The following is a 22422-nucleotide window of genomic DNA, read 5'->3' as shown; positions in this document are numbered from 1 at the left end:
TGGAAGACATTAGAAAAGGATGCTTCTGTTGGCTGAACCAAGATCAGAATGAAAGAGGAATTCATTAAAATGACCCCTGTGTAAAGAAACACCCTCGGCTCTGAGATGCTGTTTTCGTCACATCTGTATGACAATTTTAAAAACTGTGTGAAATGCAGGTCCTTGGTGAAACATCTGGTCCTCAACCCTGGCCGGGGACAGTGTGAGAGGATGTCACCCTGGCAGGGACACGGAGAGGCTGGTGAGGACCACAGAGGCATCTGGTGTGGCCAGCGGTGTGGTGTCAGTGGACGCCCGATACGCTTGCCTTCCCCGGCAGGAAAGGAACTCTGTGGTGGCAGGTCCCCCCTGCCCCCCATCTCTGCTCACTGTGCTTCCCGATACAGTAAAGAGCAGCAGCTTCCGGCCTGCTCAGAGGGGGCACTGTGCGGAGAAGAGGGAGGGAGCTGAGATGTCCGACTCCAGAGAACATTCACATGCAGGGCTCACTGCTAGCTGAAACAGACACTTGCTGTTTGAGAAATGGAAAAGACCCCTTCTGGCCGGGAGCCCCGTGTGACCTGGAGACCCCCGGTCGCCCCATCATCCAGGCGCAGTCCTGCATCTCCGAGGTCAGAGATGCTGGGATGGGCTGAGGAGAGAAGGCTCCCGAAGGGGAAAATGGCGCAGCCTCAGACACGCATCATTAGGTCCCCTTCCTAAACTTTAGTAGGATACTATCCTCAAAGCAATGCGCTCATTGAAACAAATGGCATAGTTAAAACTATTGACTAAGCCCTAAACATTTCTTCTGAGAAATCGAGCCACAGCTTTTCCAATCTGCCTATTCAATATGGGTACAGATTTTAAAGAGAATAACATAATCAATCCTCTGCCCCAAAGAATGGTCCATCATACCAACCATGATAAAGAGTACACCTGTTTATTAAAAGGAAAAAAAGAAATGTACATTTTTGTTCTTCAAGAAATTTGATCAAGTTGCAAGGAGATGTCTGGGCACGGCTATGTACATCCTCAGGCAGGGCCGCCGGGCAGTGAAGATGGCTGGGCAGCACGTGGCTCCTCTGGGTGTCGTCTGGCCCCCGGGCACAGCTCAGCAAAGCCAGTGCCACTCAGGCTTCAGTCCTGTGGAAATGTCCCCAGCTCTGTTCTAGGGGGTGCCCCCCGCTTCCCCAAGAGCCCACCAGCCCTGTGCCCGTGAGCCGGGGGCTGGCCTCCCCTCGAGGACTGCAGGACACACGGTGGGCTCTAGGGCCACCTGGTCCTGGCAGGCAGGCTCTGAGTGATGGCAACAGATTGAGGCCGGAGGCCAGTGTCACTGCTGCCCTGATTTCTTCTCCTTCTGGAAGCTGAAGCTTGTACGTCTGTTCAGTTTTCTCTGTTTTTGAGCAAAATAGTCAGCCCGGGCAGTGCTTGCTCGTGACTCCAGGATGTAGTTAACCTAGAAAGCAAGAGGACACAGCCCAGTCACTCCCAGCGACTCTGCCTGCCCGGGCAAGGAAGGGAAGGGCCCAGGCCGGGGCTGGTGCCCGCAGGGCAGTGCTCTCCTGTGCATGGAGCCCAGTCATCACAGCAAGCTGGCAGGCTGGGACCAGAGTCCGCCTCACAGCGAGGGCGGAGCCTGGAGAAGACAAGCGGCTGGGACGGGTCCCTGAGTCGGTCAGTGGTGGAGCTTTCCTGATTCCAGAGCCTGCGCTCCCTCCTCAGCACGTGCTGCCTCGCAGAGGCTGTGCACTGGGCTTCCTGGTTCTGCTCCTCACCTGCTGTGCTGCCCTGGGCTTCCACATAACTTCCCTGAGCCCCGCTTTCCTCGTCTGAAAGACGAGAACATCGGAGGGATGAAAAACAAACAGAAACAAGGCTCTATGTTCAGCCCGCCACCAGCAGGTGCAGAGCTTCCAACTATGGTATTTCACTTACCGCTCACAAGCACCCACCAGCCAGGGCTCATGTGATAAACAGTGAGGCTCAGCGAAGAGGGCCGAGCTGAGCAGGTTCACCCAGCGGTCAGGGTCAGAGCTGGGAGGGGCCATGACAGCGCTGTGCCTCCTGGGTGACCACTCAGACGAGGAGGAACTCGGCTGCATGCTGCTGCTCCCACCTAAGTCTCTCCTTTGGCACTGAGCACCTGCCATGTCTGAGCCCGGCCCCACGCTTGGTTCAAGGGACAAGGGAAAAGTAAGACTTGGTCCCTGCCCTGAGGAGCTCACAGCCTGGTGAGTGTCCAAGAGTGTGACAGGTGTGACAATGAACAGAGAAGGAGGACAAAGGAAGGGGTGAGTAACTATCGGGGAGGTGTGGGGCAGGGGGGGCTTGCAGAGGGCATGAAAGGGCTGGGTTTTGAGAGAGAAACAGGAGTTCTGGGTGTACGAGGTGCGGGCAGAACCAGCAGGCATCGAGGCACGGCAGTGGGACACAGCAAGGGGGTGTCCACGGAACTGCACACGCTGAGGGGCCAGTCAAGGTGAGGCGGGAGGGGCCAGGGCAGGACAACGGTGCTGTGCTCCGACCTGTGCCCTGGCGTGAGGACGAGCCCCTGGCTGGGCAGCGGTGGTGGCAGCAGCAGTGCTGGAGTGCTCTTAAAGGATGAACTCACTCAACGTTCACAAGAGCCTCATGCGATGGATGCCATTATCATCCCCATTGTACAGATGAGAATATCGAGGCACAGAATGGTAATGTCGTTTACTCAAGGTCACAAAGCTAATAAGTGTCTGGGCCACAATCGGGACCAGGGGGTCAGGCCTTGGTCAACACACTTTCCACTTCTCCAGGCCCCCGGCCTCCTCAGAGGCCCCCCAGCCCTCACCTCCTCAGACACCACTCCTCCCACTGCCCCCAGCCACCCTCTGGCTGGGCTTTTTGTGAACAAACACTATTTCTCTTCACTCTCAACGATCTAGACGTTATGACTAGAAACCTCAACATTTTGGTTGAGAAACCAGCCACCCCTCTACTGATTCTACGCTGTGGTCCACGTGTCTGCACCCGCAGCAATGAGAAAAAGCCCGGGTGCTCAGGGAGGCAGAACGGGATGGACGGATACCTCACAGGGGGCCGAGGCTCCGACACCGTGTCCTCTCCAAATTTTCTGCTCTGATGGTCGCCAGCAGCAGGCGTTAAAGGCTGGCGTGTGAGGACAGAAGGCCTGACACGCTCGGCCCACTGCCTCACCAAGTGACCAGCTGAGAGCAATAAATCATGAGACGGTGGGCCGCTGACGGTTTGGGACAGCACAGACAACGTATGGAAACAGGTGGTTTTAGCATTCTTAATAAGAGCAATCTTTGGATCACACTGTTTGCACACTCAGCCAACCTAGTGTCTTCAGTGTATTTTTGGCACATACAACTTGACAAAAGCATTTAAAAATGATCCTTAACAAGCCAACTATTTCCTAAATTTATTATCTTCAATGCTTTGTGATAATCACATAGATAATTTTAATGGAAGATTAATGTAATAATCAAAAGGTAAAAACACCCTTTGGTCTGCCATTAGCTGGTTAATATGCTGTGGCTTAAAACTTGCACAATTTTATGCACTATGGAGTGTTTCACTTTCAATGCATTTTACAGCTTAAGGCATAAAAATATAGGGAGTTTTCATGGTCAATAAAGCTACAGCCTCCATCACTCGATCACGAGAAGAACCCGATTTGAAGAGACCAGCGATTCCTCCGAGAGTCATCGCAGAGTCTGCAGAATGAGGGACCACACATGGCTGGGCTCAATTATGTCTGCGGTGGGAAGGCATAGGTCTGGAACTCCTCGGGGCTGGGTTGCAGTTGAGGCTCCACCCTTATGTGCGCTGTGGCCTTGGGCCTCTATCTCATCTATAAAATGGGGATAATAATGTCTACACTGTGCAAGGCAGTGGTGAAGACTAAATGAGATAATGTACATAAAATGCCTTGCATGCAGTTGGTGCTCAATAAATGGGAGACATTAATATTTCTACATGGGGGAAAATGACGAGATAAAATAATTTGATGGAGTTGCCTGTTCATCATAATTTCTTTGACATCATTTCCTCCCTTCAGTTTCAGTCTAAAGCTCTCATTCTATGTAAAACTCCTGAATTCTAGAACCACCACATGCATTACTTGAGTCTAAGTCTGACTCCTGAAGAGCCTCTGATGGAAACATTTCTGCCAAATTCCTGGACACAGGGCCGGGGCTGCCATCACTGGTGTTGGTGCAAAGCTCACAAAGAGACCTGGGAATGGCAGACACGGCTAAGTGTTTAAATTGCTAGAAAAATCAGAGAGAGGAGAAGTGAAATTTAATCTTCCATCAGGATCAAGATCATCAGCTCTCTAAGTAAGTCAGGCTGGGCACGCGTGACTATCCTGGAGTCTCGTGCATCGTGCAATATTTCTACAAACATTTCAATATGAAAACAGACGTTTCAGGGGAGGCGACAGGCCTCAGGGATTTTGCAGGAAAGCACCGGCTTCGAGGGAGCTTTTGGTCTCGTAAAATGACTTCTCTGCACTTGCTCTCCCACAGTCGCATGCTTAAGTCATAAACCTGTGTGTCTGCCATCAATCTGCTATTGTGAAAATTATTTTGATGTCAAACACAGGATTATCATTTTACTAGAATTCTTCTCAAGTCTTGAATATTTTAATGCTGGCTATAAAAAAGAGCCCAGCCCCTGGGAGTAATGGAATGTTTCTTTACCGAGTCCCTGAGCACTGCACAAGTTCCCCGTGCTGTTGGGTGACAACCCGGCGAGCAACTCTCAGCTCGCTGGGTCCAGCACTCCAGCCAGGCACTCTGTCCCCACTGCTCGGTCTGCGGGGATTCTGATCTACCTTCCAGCCAGCTGACCGGGCTGCTCCACCTCGGCTCCAAACTGTCCTCCCCACAGCTTTATCCTTCTCATTCTCACTCACTACTCCCGAGAATCTTCTGCAGCCATGAGGACTCTGCCTCAAAATGTTTCTGTAAAACAATGCCATTTTGCTGAAATCTCCCATTCAACTCCTTAAGGCTACACACAGCTGGGTGGTTAGGAGCACAAGTTCTGGAATCTGGGGTCAAGGTCGGGTTCTGCCAGTCATGGTCCTGCCTGAGTTAGTTTTCTCCTGAGCCTCAGCTTTCATCTAGGAAATGGGGACAATTTTACGTCACTCCCTCATGGAGCTGTGAAGATTCACTGAAACAGGGGATCTAAAGTCTTAGCCCAGGTCCTGCATGCTGCAATCCCTCAGTACAGGCTCAGCTACTTTTATTATTCTTACTTGATGACTTCTGCTCTTAAGAAGACAAGGAATAATCATCTAGGTAGGTTTACCATCTCTCGTTTGATTTGTGTTCTAACAGCCTGCTGCTGGGGTGGGGCATTGTTGCTACCGTGACCCGCATTTTACAGGCCCTGAGAGGTGATGTGACCAGCCAAAGTCACACAGCTCAGGGTGGGGGAGCCCCCTCTGGCTCTAAGCCCTCCTCTGCCAAAGCAGCTCTGTTTTTGCTATCTGATCAATCTACAAAGGAGTCAGCTTGAAGACTGAATTCTCAGTTTGGAAGATTCTAAAAACCACTAGTCCAGGGCTATTCCAGTGCGGTGCCCAGACCAGCAGCCCGGGCAGCACCTGGGAGCTTCTTAGAAATGCACAATCTCAGGCCCTACCCTAGACCACCCGAACCAGCAAGACCCCCACGGAGCTCTTCTCAGCGCGAGCCTGCTGTGTAAGGTTCTGTGTGCCCCTCCAACCTCACTCTGCTCCAGCCACAGGGTGTTTGCCCCGCCTCTCTGACCCTTCACAGGCCGCTCCCAGTCTGAAATGCTTTTTCTCTCTCTTTATCTGATAAAATCTATGCTTTTCATCCATTCTTCAGGGTTCAGCTCTCCCTGCCTCCCCACCCCCCACACCAAATCATTTTACCCTTGACACACCGGCATGGCACCTTGCAGATTGTTCAACAATCTCTCCGTAATTTTAATGTTTAATGTCTGTCTCCTCCGATAGGGGAAAACTCTGAGGGTACGGCCTGGGTCTGTCACTGCAGGACTGGCCTGGCACCCAGAAGGTGCTCAGCGAGCATTGCTGACATATGGTAACATACAATTCTACCATCAAGTTGGGTATGTTAGAACAGGCTGCTAAAATTATCCTGAGTACATTAAGGTATCTTCAAATGATAACAATAATTTCCCGAGTCTGTTCCAGGAGCCTCAAGGAGCTCCTGACAATGGATGGAAGGAAATAAATGGTGCAAAAAAGGATATATAAATACATGAAGATCCAGGATTATTAAAGGGCCAGGAGGAAGGAAAAGCGGGTCCTGCTTTGGCTGAAATGAGTGCAGAGCAGCTGACCTGCGGTGGGGCTCTGGGTGTGGGTGCTCACCAGCTGGGTGACCAGTGGGCAGTGAGTTGCTCCTCTGCAAACGCGGGCCCAGAAGCCTCGTCCAGTGCAGGAGGAGGAGGGGCAGAAGCCAGCCCTGCACACCCAGTGCTTGGGCCAAGAAGGAACACTCACCTTGAGCACAATTTCATTGACGGTAGCAGCGTCCGATTCAAAGTAGAGGTGTTTATAGTCGTGATTGCTTAGATACGTGAGTTTAAATATTGCGTGACCTGGAGAGAGAACAGGCAGTGTTGAGGGGGTGCTGGTGGGTTACCCACGGGGAGGGCCCCCATATTCTCTCCCTTTACCATCCTAGTTCAAGCAAGAGCAAGTGGAGGCCGTGTGACAACTACTCTTACCAAGAGTGGTTCATTTTTCTCATCACAGGCCGGGGAGAACATGGACAGTAAAAGAGAAAAATATCCAACGGCTAGTGAGGTCCCATTCCCCTCCGGGGTGTGTTCAGGGGAACGCTACATTTAGGAAGGCTTTACAGAACTACTTCTACACAATAATTACACGGAAAAGGTGGGAGTTTTAAGGTAGAAGGCCAATTAACTCCAAATTATTACTCTAAAAATAAAACAACTGTGCTTAAAGTCATATAAATGAGCAACAGGAAGGAGAAAGGCCGATAGTAATGCTATTGCGAGGCTTCTCCATAGCTCTGGCTCCTGCCGGGAGAGGGTCCTGGTCTTGTGACCCTGCATGGAAGCTGCTCCCAAGGCCTCTGGTCATTTCTACCCTGGAAGGATGGGTGGACGGGTGGGGGGTCCACTCTAAAGGCTGCCATGGAAAGCTGGCACTTCACAAAGCAGATGGACCTCACAGGGTCAGATCCTCTGAACACACAAATCCCACCCAGATCCAAATCCTTTCACACCCCTTTCCTACCACCTTCAGAGTGACTTTGTCACTTCCAGGACTGCTTCCTGGTCTAGCCTCATCTCACTCCACCGCCCTCACAGGCCACAGGCCAGCCCACGACACTGCACACTCCCACCTGCCCATGCCTGGAATGTCCTCTCTCACTGACCTATCTGGAAAAGACCTGCTAATCCTGAGTGACTCAGCTCAACGGGCCCCTCCTTGGGCGAGTCTCCATAGCTCCACTTCTAGGCAACTTTCTCGTGTGGCCTCCCACACTGTACACGGCCCGTCAAAGAAACCTGCTGACTGTATCATGACCCCCCCAGCCCTGCGTACACTCTCTCTGCCTGTCCTCTGGGCCAGACATGCCAATCAGATTCCCTCCTCTAAATAGAGACACAGATGTCAGCCTATCTCAGTGCCATGTGAAGCTCTCCCTGACCCAGCAGCTCATGCTATCCTTGGGTCTGGGGGACCCCTGTGGCCCTCCAAGAAACTCCTCTTTCTCCTTAAGCTATTTTGAAATTGATTTCCATTACTGGAAACCAAAGGATCACTGCTCCCATGTCCAAGAGACATGTAGTCAGTGCTCAGCAAACGTTTCCAGACCAAGGAGCAGCTGGTGACATCTCCAACCCAGAGGCGTCCTGCAAACAGCCTCAGAAACGACTTTCCCTAGCTGCTCTGCAGACCTTGGTGCTGGGTGAGATTAAAATTCAGCATATCCTTTCTATAAGGCCTTCTCATCCATTGTCCTTTTAACTGAAGCAGTGGCTGGTCACAGTTATTAATTAATAATATATCACCCACATTACTGTAAGTTCACCTCTTTCCCGGAGAAATCTTCTTGGGGACTTTATTTACAGTAGCTAATTCTTCAGATCTCCAAAAATAAACTGATATATGCTGTACATGTGGCCAGAAAAGTAGAGCTGCTGGTATTTTATCCTGGAAATATCATTATGATATACTAATTGTGACTATAAATTCTATATTGAAAAAATTAGCTAATAATTTCTGAAAAAAACCTTTCAGTCACTTGACAAGTTTAGCCTGCTTCTAAATTGTGGTACTAAATTGTTAGAATTCTTAGCTGGAAGCTGATCCTTCTCTTAACATATAAATCACTTATTTCTGATAAGAACGTGAATCTCATATAAATAGATGTATCCATATTTACATATGTATGTACGTGTGTGTGTATTCCTTTATTTTCACAGGATCCATCCTGGAATAATAGTCTTGGTGATGTCACTGTGTGGAAGAACAATGCAGATACCTTTGTTGGCCATGCTGTGACCCAGGAGGGCCACTTATGAAGGTCACAGGGCTGTGAAAGACAAACAGAAACACCCCCTCCAGGAGGCTTTACTGCTGACACCTGGCCGTGACAGACACAGACACCAGGGCCTGGGGCTAAAAAGGACCAGAAGGTCTTAGGGAGGCCTGTAGACCTGAAGCTTTGAGGTTCACTGACCACTTTGATTAGTGATCTCACGGACTGTCTACACCACCTGCTCCCGCTCGTCACTGACAAAACCAAACCAAACCTCAAGATGCTAGAGCGTGTTTCGCCTTAACAACCAAGACACCATTGAAAACATGTTCTGCGCTCTTTAGGTAGAGCCCAATCTACACGGCATCTGTGAGATGCAGTCTGCACGGGCAGGGAGCCTCTGGAAGGAATCCCCCTTGGAATGGCGGTGCCTGTATCAACTGTGGGTGCACAGAGGGGTGGCCTGCAGTTCATCTGCGCGACAGTCACATGGAAAAACAAAAAGGAATCACCCCAAGTCAGGTCTCCTGGAAGGCTGCATATTTGGGCCAGTAACCACAAACACCCCACCTTCTGTGTTTTCCTGTGCTAGGGCGCTGCGTGTGTCCCTTGCCTGTCCCCAGTGCCCCTGAGGAAGAGTGGAGCAGAGGAATGAAGAAGAGTCCCACCCGCACCATCTCTCTGAAGCCTCTGATTTGTTTGTCCTTTCCAGTGAAAGCACTCCCACCACTGATAACGCGGAGAACCTTCTCTGGAGACTCAAATTTGAATTTCAACAAATCAGCCCTCTTGGACAATTACCGAGCCATGTTAATAACAGGGTTAGGGTGTGGGGGGACAGCCACAGCAGATAGCCTCTTCATGGTCTACGGGAGGAACAACAAGGGAGAGCTCTACTGTATAAGCTCAGGTTCACATCAGTCACCGTGTTTCCAGCCACGCTGGAGCTGTGGACATGGGGTCCACTCACTCCACGAGAGATTTTGCTCTGAGGAGTTTTTCCCTCACTCCAGGAATCCCTCTGTTTTTCTGGGTGGCCAGAAGGGCAGTTTTATTCAGGAGCACAGGCTAGTGCGAGGGCCAGAGAAACGAACACTCAGAGTCAAGTACGATGCACCTTATGAGGAAGGTAATCGCAGGGAGCTGTTGTGGAGACCCAGGAGGAGGTGGCTGGCCCAGACGGGGAAGGGCCATCAGAGAGTTTCTTGGAGGAGCCGACATCTGAGCAGTCTGAGGAGGAAGGGGAGTAAGCTGGCTTAAGGCAGGAGTGGAGAAGGATGCAACAGGGTGAGGACAGAGTGTGGACAAAGGTACAGGCGCAAGAGGCAGCATGCCTCTGGGGGAACTCCGAGCAGACAGGGTCACGTAGTGGGCAGGCAGGAGGTGACACGGGATAGGCACAAAGGGCTGGGAATTCCCCAGCTGAGGGGAGCCACTAGTGGTCTGTAAGCTGTGCAGTGAAGTAAATGGTCAAATTCTGCTTTCAGGCATTCACCCTGGTTCCCTGGGGCCTGGAGGCAGGGACACCAACTGCCACAGTCATCCAGGTGGGAGTGGGCAATTCTGAGCTAGATGGGGGCAAAAAGGATGCTGAGAAAGGCAGTGACTTGAGACCTATACAGAAGGTAAGGTTGGCAGGACTTGAGGATTCTTTTACAATAGAGTAACAGTTAATAAGCAGAATTCACACTTGCATAATTTCACCCTGTCCAAAACCTATATATTAAAGTGTAACAAGTTAATTGACCTCTTGCTGGAAACAAATCTATCAATAAACGTGAGTAATTTATGCTACATGGTAAATTTCCACTAGAGGTGTCTGGGAAGGAGCCACCGGCATTTCAACACCGATTGAACAGAATAAGAACACGGAATAAGAAAAGTCTGTTATCAAACACTTTATCAGCATCAGGCACCTCACAGCTCACCTCAGGTGAGGGAGGAAAGGGGTCAAGTGACCTCCTCAGCAGCAGCTGCCAGGGCATCTGTCCTGGGGGGTTTGAGGGAATCAGAGGCGGGCAGGTTACCCTCGAAATTCAAAGAACATCAGCAGCTTTCACAGGGAGGGGTACCCATAGGGGCAAACTGTCTCTGTAAAAATGTCAGCTGAGGAAAAATTACATGTCAGTGTGATTTAAAAGAAAATGCAAAGTCTAATATTCCAACTAGTTCAAATTATTTTGCTTGAACTGTTACATTCTGTATGGAAATTAAGGCACGACAACAGCCTGGATGCAGAGGAGAAAAGCGTGAGAGCTCTGGAGTGAAGACTTAGGATGAAATCCAGCTCTGCCGTGTGCTCGCGCTGGGACCTCGGCAAGGAACTGTCCCTCCTGGAGCCCAGGCCTGCCCAGCTGTGGAGAAGATAGCACCCACCAGGCGTCTCACACAGCGCTTGGATGTAGCCGGCTCATGGGTGGTGGTGACAGTCTTACAACTGTGATGGAACCAACATGTGAAGAGAAAATCCTCATCGTTTTGAAGATTTTCTTTTTAACTGGGCCCTCTTTGAGCAGACTTGCTTTTACAGAGCAGTAGGAATAAAATGCAATATAAAAGGGTATAAACCGTGGCATCTGAGCACTGGTCACACACTCAAGGCAGACCCTGAACCTATATGTCTGCTTCTGAATACTGAAATGGAAATCTAGATGTGTAAAAATGTATTTACATTTATCTAGTTTTTCCCAAAGTAAAACAGAGAAGACGGAATATAACACTGAGCAGAAACTAATTAGCACAAATGTCAGAAGTGGAGACGTTTGAACTTTTGTGCTCTAATTTATCTTCTGCATTATGAATTTGAACTTAAGCAAGAGGCTGTGCTGAAAACACAGGTTCCTCTGGTCAATTCAGCAGAGTGGCCAACATCACAGCTTAAGCAGAGAAGGACAGCAGCTTAGAGACTCCTGCTAAAAGAAGTGCTCCCAGGGGCCAGCCCGGTGGCGTAGTGGTTAAGATCAGGTGCTCTGCTTCAGCGGCCCGGGGTTTGTAGGTTCAGATCCTGGGTGTGGACCTACACACCACTTATCAGGCCATGCCGTGGCAGGCGTCCTGCATACAAAGTAGAGGAAGATGGGCACGGATGTTAGCCCAGGGCCAATCTTCCTCAGCAAAAAGAGGATTGGCAACAGATGTTAGCTCAGGGCTAATCTTCCTCACCAAAGGGAAAAAAAAAAAGTGCTCCCAGATACCCGCTGCACATGGAAGAGAGACATCTCCTTTCTAACACAGCCTGCCAGCACTGACGGTGGCTCGCAATGACTGGTAAGAGCCGGGGCTTCCAAATCGAGCCTGCGGTCTACCTTTGTCTAAAACCCCCTGGGGGTCACCACTCGCCGGGAAAGTCAATAATAAACTTGAGTTTTTTCCCTTTTCAGTTAAAAAATTATAAAATATATTTTTAAATTACTAGAAATTTAAAACACAGAGGAAAAACCTCCATGCTCCACTCCTGTGATACTGACACTGTGGCATAATGACATCCATGATCTCTTTTCTAGTCATTCTCACGTGTCTGCTGTCACACAGTTGTAATCAGGCTGTATACTAAAATTTGGGGATAAATTTGTTTCAGTTACCATTTTACAATAGCCCCTTCCCTGTTGCTACATTGTCTCCAAAACCCTCCTTTTCAATGGCTGCATTTTATTTCAACAAATAGATGTGTGCCCTGGTTCACGCTACCTCTCTCTCTGTGGGGCATTTAGGTTACTTATAAAATTGCCAGTATTATAAATAAGGCTATGAAGAACATCCTTGAGGATTTGGATTCTTTCTCAATTTCTCTACATCAGGCATGGATACTTTCTAAAGCTGGGTTTCCAGGGTCTGATCTTTTCTGTTCTCTCTGGCCTGGAAGAGGGTAGAAAGCTCTCACTGGATTTCTTGTGGGTAACAGATGGGAACACATTCTTTTAGGAAAGCCATACCTTTCTTGTAGGCCCTGGAGGAAGGGTGGGCTGGGATTTTCTGGTCTCTAGGCTGAAAACCCCTCCGGACCCGGCCTCCACTGTAAGCAGCAGTTCTGAGCTGCCGGTAGGAGCTTCGGTTCAATGTATAATTCAGCTGGTGAAGGCTGGGGCTTCTCCCTGAGCACCCCACAGTGGCAGAGGCCTGGAGAACTGCAATGACCTCTTCGACCTCTAGAGCAGGGATTGAGTCTGACCCACACTCTGCCTGCATCTTTCAAACCCCCCTCTCTCTTTGGCTCCTTCCTATAAACATAATTACAGCTCTCTGATTATAGATACTCCCATGGCAATGTGATTTCCCTCCTTCCTCTATCTAATTTATTGGAAACACTCTTGCTAAGGTCACTACGACCTCTATGTTGAGAGATCAGTAGACAGTTCTCCACTTTTATTTTGCTTGGCTTCTCAGCTGTATTGATACTTCTCCTTGAAGTCTTCTCTTCCCATGGGTTCCCTTGGAGCCACAGTCACCTGATTCTTCAGTCAACTTCTCTAGTCAATCTGTTTCTTATATTTCCTTTGTGACCTTCTTGTCCCTCATCCGTCCCTTAAATGATGGTCTTCCCCAGGCTCCTATTCTTGACCCTCATCTTCTAACTCTACATTTCTCCTTTGTCAGGTTTGCCCCTTAGGTTTTAATTACTACTCATATGCTGATGATCCCGAAGCAGATATCTGGCCTAGACCTTTCTCTGGAGTTTCAGAGCCAACCAGTGAGTACACGGGCCATCTTCACATGGCCTGCAGTGCAGCATGTCCAGAACCGACATCAACATTTCCCCTTAAATCAAAAGCTTTGTTAGCTCAATTGGAGGACTCACTACTCACCAAGTCAAGTTCTAGGCATTTGGTGACCTAAATAGTTTTTACTTCCATCTTCCATCCCTTTCCATCTTGTGACCACAGTCCTCACTCAGGTCCTGACCATCCATTGCCTCCTCTCTGGTTTTCCTACTTGAAATCATGTCTTCTTCACACCTAACCATCTACCCACAGGAGTCATCGTTTTATAACACACATCTGGCCACGTCACTCCCCTACTTAAACTCTGCAGTGCTTCTTTTCCTCTTGCCCTCAGAATGAAGTCCAAGCTTCTGAAGACGATTTTCAAGACACTAGATCAGCAGTTCTCAAACTTTCTGGTCTTAGAAGCCCTTTACACTCTTCAACATTATTGAGGAACCCGAAAAGCTTTTGTTTATGTGGATTATATCTATCAGTATTTATTGTATTAGAAATTAAAACTGAGAAATTTTAAAGTATTTATTAATTCATAAAAAGTAACAAACCAATTATAAGTTAACATAAATGACCTATTTTTAACAACGTATTTTTAAATGGAGAAACTCTTATATTTCCCCAAACAAAAAAGGTTTAATGAGAAGAGTGACATTATTTTATATTTTTGAAATCTCTTTAATATTTGTTTTTTTGTGTGTGTGTGAGGAAGATCAGCCCTGAGCTAACATCCATGCTAATCCTCCTCTTTTTGCTGAGGAAGACGGGCTCTGAGCTAACATCTATTGCCAATCCTACTCTTTTTTTTTTCCCCCAAAGCCCCAATAGATAGTTGTATGTCATAGTTGCACATCCTTCTAGTTGGTGTATGTGGGACGCAGCCTCAGCATGGCCGGAGAAGTGGTGCGTCGGTGTGCGCCTGGGATCCGAACCCAGGCCACCAGTAGTGGAGCGCACGCACTTAACCGCTAAGCCACGGGGCCGGCCCCTAATATTTGGTTTAACAGAAAACAGCTGGATTATCCAATCTGCTTCTGCATTTGATCTGTTGTGATACATAGTTTTGGTTGAAGCATATGAAGAAAAGCCAGCCTCAGACAGATATATTTTTGGAAAAGGGAGGCATTTTAATATTCTTCCTTGCAAATATTCTTCTTTGATACTATACCAAACTTGATAAATGGTAGTCTCTTCAAGATTAGTTGCAATATGGAATCTAAAACCACATTAATAAACGTTTTGTATTCTGTTACATTAAAATCCATTGGTCTGTCTTGCACTTTGAATGAATCTTTTACCCTTGCATGATTTTGTGACATCACGCAGTAGTCTGGAAAATAATGGTTCGCTGAGTTATGCAGATCTTCTGACTGTTGACGCATTTCATTATACGATATGAAAAAAATCACATGCATTAACATCACCACTGATCTCACCAGAAAAGTCTTTAAGCAACGAGAAGCCAAGCACACAGTGACGGATACAAGTTTTCCAAAATTCTGATTGTCACCTAAAAGCTTGAATTTCATCATTGGCATCAAAAACTATCACCTGTTTTCCTTGCAGTGACAGGCTTGCTTCCTTCATTTTCAAGATGTCTGCTAAATACTCAAGTCTGAATAACTATAGGTTGTCAGTCGTTCTTGCAAGCAAAAATGGCACTCCGTGAAATAAATGGCTAGTTCAGCTTGCAACTCCAACAACCGTACAAGTGCCTTTCCTTGAGACAAGTATTCTACTCCCATATGCAGCAGAAATGCTTCTGTGTACCTCAAGAAACGAATTCAGAACAACGGTTGATGAGGTCTTTTGATGCTTCAATTCATGGGTAAGCTGTTCTAACAAAATATCTTACGGCATTTCAGTAACCAAATACTGAGTTTTATTCTTTAGCTTTTAGAAGGGTAGGCAAGAAACAAGTTCTGTATCTGGAAATTTGGTCCTCAGTTTGTGACAAGCTCGAGTCTACAAGTAACTCTTGGGAGGTGAAATTACAACACATGAAACCACCTATCCAGAATCCTCGGAGTGGAGAGCCAGGGTGACCTTTGTGCACAAAAAACCTTTTCCATTTTAAGTATTAAAATTCCATATTATAAATTTTCCTCCCGTATTAGAGTATAAGAAAAATAAGTTACTGTGTTATCATGTTTATCTTCATAAGTACTGAATATCATGATTTCCTCAGGGTTGCAAAGGCTCTGTGTCTTGCCACGAAATAGCTGCACACTGCCATACTACTGTGCTTACTCAATTCCTGAACTGCTTTGTAATACTTTTTTTGTGTGTGTGAGGAAGATCGGCCCTGAGCTAACATCTGCCAATCCTCCTCTTTTTGCCGAGGAAGACTGGCCCTGAGCTAACATCTGTGCCCATCTTCCTCCACTTTATGTGGGATGCCGCCACAGCATGGCCTGACAAGCGGTGTGTCGGTGCGTGCCTGGGATCTGAACCTGGGCTGCCAGCAGCGGAACGTGCACACTTAACCGCTAAGCCACGGGGCCGGCCCCCTTGAAACACTTTTTGTTTTGTTTTCTTTCATTTTTGGTCACCTCTTGCCAGTTTTCACTTTCCACTGTCTTCATTAAGCTCTGTCATTCTCTTTCCCCTCTTCCCCTTTTTCTGCATTTAATATCCTTTAGGAAGAGAAACCAGATAACCAAGGATGGTTGACACTTGTTAAAAATGAGACTTTATAAACTCTGAGTCAGGGCTCGGGATGCTCTTCCATCAAAAAGCACAGAAGGGGCCGGCCCCGTGGCTTAGCGGGTTAAGTGCACGCACTCCGCTACTGGTGGCCCGGGTTCGGATCCCGGGCGCGCACCGATGCACCGCTTCTCCGGCCATGCTGAGGCCGTGTCCCACGTACAGCAACTAGAAGGACGTGCAACTATGACATATAACTATGTACTGGGGCTTTGGGGGAAAAAAAGGAGGATTGGCAATAGATGTTAGCTCAGAGCCGGTCTCCCTCAGCAAGAAGAGGAGGATTGGCATGGATGTTAGCTCAGGGCTGATCTTCCTCACACACACACAATAGTAATAATAATAATAATAATAATAAAGCACAGAAGTTTCAGTGCCTTGGCTTCGTGTCAGTGGCAGTGGGGAGAATGTAAAACTGTTACCATTTACATATAACTTTGGACTAGTTATGCAATTTCTTTGAGCCCCATTTATAAAACAGGAATACTATCTGTCTCACAGAGTTTAAATAAAAATCCTAGGGTTATCAATAGGATTAAATAATTCTAGAAATAAATAATCCTAGGATAAAATCAATAATCCTAAAATTAAATAATCCTAGGATAAAATGAAACAATCCTAGGATAAATCAACAATCCTAGAATTCTATAGCATATATACAACTTCATAGAGTTGTTGTGAGAATTAAGCAGTGCATATAAAGCACCTGGGACACTGCCTGGCCGTGCTAGGTTTCCTTTGTCTTTTTACCTTCACTAAGACAAGCAAACTTTTCCTGTAAAGGGCCACATAGTAAATTTTAGGATTTGTGGATCACGAGGCAAAATTAAAGATATTTTATAGATATTTATACAGCAAGAGAGAAAAAAATTTTCTATATTTTGTATTGGCAAAATTCAAAATATAATAATCAAATGCATTTTTTGGGTAATACAGGTCTACTAATAAGAAAGACAGAATTTTTTTTGGCGGGGGGGATAACATTTTGCTTAAATGGAGTTCAAACTTAGTGTTCCCTATCATCAAATCAATTGCAAGTGTCCACCTGTAAAAACCATTCTTAGCTCACAGATTATACAAAAACAGGTGGTGGATAGATTTTGCCTATGGGCCATAGTTTGCCAATCAAACTACTCAAAGAGGTCTCTCTCGCTTATTTCCTTTTTCTTGGTTCATTCCATACAGTTGCTAATGGTGACATTTTGAGTACTCTTAATTTCTTTGTGTAGATTTGGGTTTCTCTCTGGTATTTTTTTCTCTCTAGTCTTTAATATTTCTTACAGTGAAGGTTTAACAGCAACAAATTCTTTCACCTTTGAATGTCTGAAAGTATCTTTTATTGCACTTTCACTCCTGAAGGATATTTTCACTGAATATAGAAGTCTGTGTTGAGAGATTTTCTTTGAGCACTTTAGAGACGTCACTCCATTGTCTTCTGGATTGCATTATTTCAGATGAGAAGTCAGCAATCATTCTTATCTTGGTGTCTCTGGCTGCTTTTAAAATATTTCTGTTTATCACTAGTTTTCAGCAATTTAATTATGATGTACCTTGATGTGGTTTTCTCTGTTTTATCCTATTGGCCTTCGTTGGGCTTCCAAGATTGGTGGATTGATATTTTTAATGAAATCTGGAATAGTTTTCTCCTCCTTCTGTGAGACTCCAGTTACGTATGTTAGAATATCTGATATTATTCCACAGGCTCTGTTCTTTTCATCTGTTTTTTTTCCTCTCTGTGCTTCAGTTTGAATAGTTTCTCTTGTCCTGTCTTAGAGCTCACTGATTGTGGAAGGCAGATTCTGGAATGGCTCCCAACAATCCCATCTCCCGCTTTCACACCCTTGTGTAATCCCCTTGTCTCGTTTGTGGGCTAGACCTAGAAACTCGCTCCTGATGAATAAGACACAGCAAAAGTTTTGGGATGTCATTTCTGACATCAGGTTATAAAAGACTGTAACTTCTTTCTTGCCAGTATTCTCTTGCTCTTGGTGACTGTGATGAAGCCAGCTGTGGTCCTGTGAGCTTGGAGAGGCCCATGTGGCAAGGAACTGAGGGTGTTCACAAGAAAATGAACTCTGCTGGCAACCAGTCAGTGAGCTTGGCAGCAGATCCTGCCCTAACTGAACTCTGAGATGACTGTGGTCCTGGCTGACACCATGACTGCAGTCTTGTGAGAGACCCCAGCTAGAAGACCCAGTTAAGTTCTGCTGGATTCCTGACCCCCAAAACTGTGAGCAATAAATGTTGTTGTTTTAAGCCACCAAGTTTTGAGGTAATCTGTTATGTGGCAAATTAGGGGAAAAAGTCAGTGTGTTAGTTATCTATCTGCTCCCATCAGTGAATTTTTTCATTCAGGTATTATATTTCTCAGCTCTAGAATTTTCATTTGTGTGTGTGTGTGTGTGTGTGTGTGTGTGTGTGTGTGTGTGTGGAAGATCAGCCCTGAGCTAACATCCGATGCCAATCCTCCTCTCTCTTTTTTTTTTTGGCTGAGGAAGACTGGCCCTGGGCTAACATCTGTGCCCATCTTCCTCTACTTTATATGGGATGCTGCCTCAGCATGGCTTGACAAGCGGTGCGTCGGTGCGCGCCCAGGATCCGAACTTGTGAACCCCGGGCTGCTGAAGGGGAGTGCGCGCACTTAACCGCTACGCTACCAGGCCGGCCCCAAGAATTTTCATTTGGTTCTTTTCTAATAGTTTTCATTTCTCTTCTTTTTGAGTTCTTATTTTCCTTTAAGTCTCTGAACATATTTATAACAGCTATTTTAAAGCACTTGTCTGCTAATTCTATCATTCCTACCACTTCTGGTTCTGTTTCTACTGATTGATTTTTCTCCTGGATATAGGACACATTTTACTGCTTCTTTGCAGGTTTAGTAATTTTTGAGTGAATGCTAGACACTGTAAATGTTCACTGTGGGGTGTCTGCATTTTGTTGCTACCCTTTAGACAGTATGGGCTTTGTTCGGGCAGGCAGTTAATTTACTTGTGAATCAGTTTGATCCTTTCAAGACTCCTTTTTAAAGCTTTGTTAGGCAAGGATTGGAGCAGTCTTTAATCTAGGGCTAGTTTAGCCTTATTCCTAAGATATGGCCTTTCTGGAGTCCCTACTAAATGCCCTGGATGCTCCACTCTGGTTGGCCCAACTCTAGTTTATAGCTCCCCAGTAGCTGTTCTCTGACCAGCCTTGTAAGGTCCCACCATAGACATGCACAGCTTAGTATATGGCAAAAGATCTGGGGCCTCTTTCTCAGTGTAGTTCCTTGCTGTCCATACTTTATTTTGCAAATTTCAGTTGCTTCAGCCTCCCCCAACTCTCATCTCTGTCTCCCAGCTCAGTGAGACTGCTATACTCTCCTTGGGAAACCCTGGAAAAAAGCTGAAGTGATAGTAGGTCTCACCTCATTTGTTTCCCTTCTCTCAGGGCTCATAGTCCTGTACTGCCTGTTTTCCAATGTCTGAAAGCAATTTCTTATATCTTGTGTAGTTTTCCAGTCATTTATGATAGAAGGGCTAATCTGGTAGCAGTTATCCTGTTTTGGAAGTTGCCTATGGGAGACTTGTAAGCAATACACATTGTGATTTTAATGAAATAATGGCTTACTTTTACCACATCTACAAGAATAACTTAAAAACTAAACACCCCATTTATATTTAGTATGAAAACACAATTTGAAGCTTGGCAGGAGGCAAGGGAAACAGATTTTCCCCATCATTTATCCAGCTGATAAATCTTTCACACAGAGTTTTTCAGTAGGGAACAGTCCTTGCCCTTACCCTCTTCTCAATTAGGATCTCTTCTGATGTTAAAATCAAGGAAAAAAAACAATTTGAGGGAATGGTAATAAAAAAATATAGGAAAATGTAAATGTATGCAAATTTCCCATTATATCTAGATAACTGTTTTGTTATTGAGGATCCATAAGGCCAAAGTCAACAATTAAGTGAAAACTTAGCAAAAAGAAGGCTTCTTCCAGGAGGAAAAAAAGTTGATACCCCAAAATGTTTTGTACTCTAACAAATATCAATATTCCAATCAATGCAAACTCTTTCTTATTTATTCATAAGTCTAGGGAAAAATGAAGAAAACTTACAGAGAATGTACGAAAACCCACTGAGTATCTCAGCACCAGCCAATCTTCCTCACAGACATTCTTACATGTTGTGTGCTTAGCAAACACGCCCCCAATAGCCCCTATGAGCAACTGCAGTACCTGATAATGAATACGGGAGGTGTGCTGTTCTTATCACCTCCCTGGGGCTCAGAGTAGAATTTCCTGCCTCCTAAATTCAGAGTGTTGACCCTTCCAGAGACCACACACTATACTGAAGCAGCGCTTTTCCAGGACCTACAGAGACAAGCACACTAGTCCCATCTGTCATATGCTGAGGGGAAACAGCAACAGTAGGTTAAGAATAAGATGCTGGGTTTGCCTCTTCACTACAACCTGAGAAGCTCTCCATTGTGCCTCCATATCTCTTTGTTGAAAAGCCACACTTGCTCTTAGCCAATACCAAATTTCAGAAGCAACTTTTAAATGCTCAACATGCCCAGGCAGAGTTACAGAAAGAGTCACTGAGCACTGACTGTAGCCCCTGGACAGAGCTGCTGGATTTCTGGAGGATGCAGCTGGGAGCATAAATACGCACGCCTAGTGCAAACCTCAGGTGTCAGTCAATAATGATCAGGTCAGTCAATGGTACACATGCTGGGTTGGCTCCCACCAGCTGAGTTCTCAGGGCCTGGTCGATGTTATCCAGCCCCCCAAACTGTTCCATGAAGCACAATGATGGTCTATTGAACAGCAGAATGCGGCTTGAGGTTACTGGAAACCAAACCGGGTCAAAGAACCTAAGAATACGGCCTGGCATTAGATGATGCTAGCTGGCCCATGCTTATGGTTTTCTCCACCTTTATCCTGTGGCACACTCAGGTCTTTCCCTCCCATATACCTGGAAGAATTTAGGTGGTCCCCCTGGTTGCCTAAACCCGTCTCCCTGGCAGCTCCCTTGTTTTGGAAGGAGATGATAAATAAATCAAAATGCACTAAGCAGCACTTCCACAGGCACTCGCCTCCTTCACTGAATGTGCACCTCATCAATCACACTATTGTCTGCTTGAAAGGCGAGCCTTGTAAATGTCATATCCACTCAGGCCCAAGGAGAGGCGCATCCAAATGCAGCAAGGAGTTTTAATTGGATAGTGTAATTAAACTAAAAAACCCCAGCAGACTCCCTTTGACAGGATAGATGAAGACCCCTTTTAATAGGGCTAGGAAACATATCTGTTAAAAGGATGAGGCACTGCCTGCTCCTGATTGTGCTCCAGAGTACTCTTATGAAAAGGCAATTCAATAACTGGGGCATTTAATATGTTAGAGTCCGTTGTGTTCTGTAATCGAGCAGTACTTACCGTATTTGATCTGGAACTTATGAAATAAGTCCTTGTCAGAAAATAAAAACAAAACATAGCTTGCCCACCTAATGTGTAAAGTGCCTAGACCTCCTGGGAATCGACAGAGCCTGAGGATGGGCTGTAGCCCTCCTGGCTACAGGTCCATACGAGCATCAATGCAGTGCCTTCCTTACCAGGGCCTACAGTACGCCAGCATGGCCATGGATGTCCACCCTACACCCACCTCGGGGTGTAGCTCTTGCATCCAGTGGTGGCTGACATCATCCTCATTTCCCTTTCCCACATTCTCATGAGCATCTAAAGAATATGACAAAATTCCTGGGTACCTCCTCCTTTAGGATCTGGAATATTTCTCACATCAGCATGTGTGTATATGAATGTGTTTTGTCTGCCAGAACCACCCCTGTCAAACAGGGAGAAAAGAAACTGGGTGGTCAGGGGATTCAATGTATGGGCTGGGGTGTACCCAAGTTGATTTTAGTAACAAAACCTGAGTCGCTCTGCCAAGCAAGGTAAGAGAATTAGTGAGAACACATGAAGAGGTTTGCATCTGTACGGGGCTGTCTTACAAGTAGACCATAACAGTCCTTTTCAGATGGAACGCTAGTATCCCAAGGACAAGGTCAAGGAACGCAGCATCTAGGTGGATCGACACAGCCTCTGAGCTGGGGCTCAGGTGGGGTACAGGGGCAGGATTTCAGATTTCCCCATCTATAGCTTTCCAGAAACAGTTAGATGCTTTGGTTTATTTACAAAAATCTCAAAGTCAGTTTGCCTGGGCTCTCAGACTGATTTTTCTTTTTTAAGGATGGTGAAGGTTTGTTTGATGACTGCTCTTATTCCCCCATAAAGCCTGCTTGGAGCTCTGTCTGTAAACCTTTGAACACTCTTAATACTGGTCCTTCACTATTAGCTGATGAACCCATTAAGGACATATAAGTGAATGCTTATAATCTATGAAAACTGGATACTGAATTAAACCATCAAATACCTTTTGGTTGAAATGAAAACTACATAAAAGCATTTCAGCCATCAATTTGGCTATCACTTCTAGCCAGTATGAATTCTGCTGGAAAAGCTAT

At 46.3% G+C, this 22422-nt stretch overlaps 1 protein-coding gene across 10 annotated transcripts in view; it reads right to left on the bottom strand.

Annotated features, from left to right (window-relative positions):
• Nucleotides 1-906: 906 nt before the first annotated feature.
• Nucleotides 907-22422, bottom strand: part of MAPKAP1 (MAPK associated protein 1) — a 267319-nt gene continuing 245803 nt past the window's right edge. For all 10 annotated transcript variants that reach the window (XM_087419086.1, XM_087419089.1, XM_087419088.1 and 7 more), the window contains 2 exons: nt 6491-6588; nt 907-1441 (listed from right to left, as the gene is read on the bottom strand). In XM_087419086.1, coding sequence (XP_087275212.1) covers nt 1316-1441; nt 6491-6588 — 224 coding nt within the window. In that variant the 3' untranslated portion in view covers nt 907-1315. The remainder of the gene's footprint in view (nt 1442-6490; nt 6589-22422) is intronic.

The sequence above is a fragment of the Ceratotherium simum genome, chromosome 29 (genome assembly GCF_057802395.1).
Source record: "Ceratotherium simum simum isolate JZ-2026a chromosome 29, ASM5780239v1, whole genome shotgun sequence".
Taxonomy (NCBI): Eukaryota; Metazoa; Chordata; class Mammalia; order Perissodactyla; family Rhinocerotidae; genus Ceratotherium; species Ceratotherium simum.
This window is presented reverse-complemented; position numbering and strand designations above follow the sequence as displayed.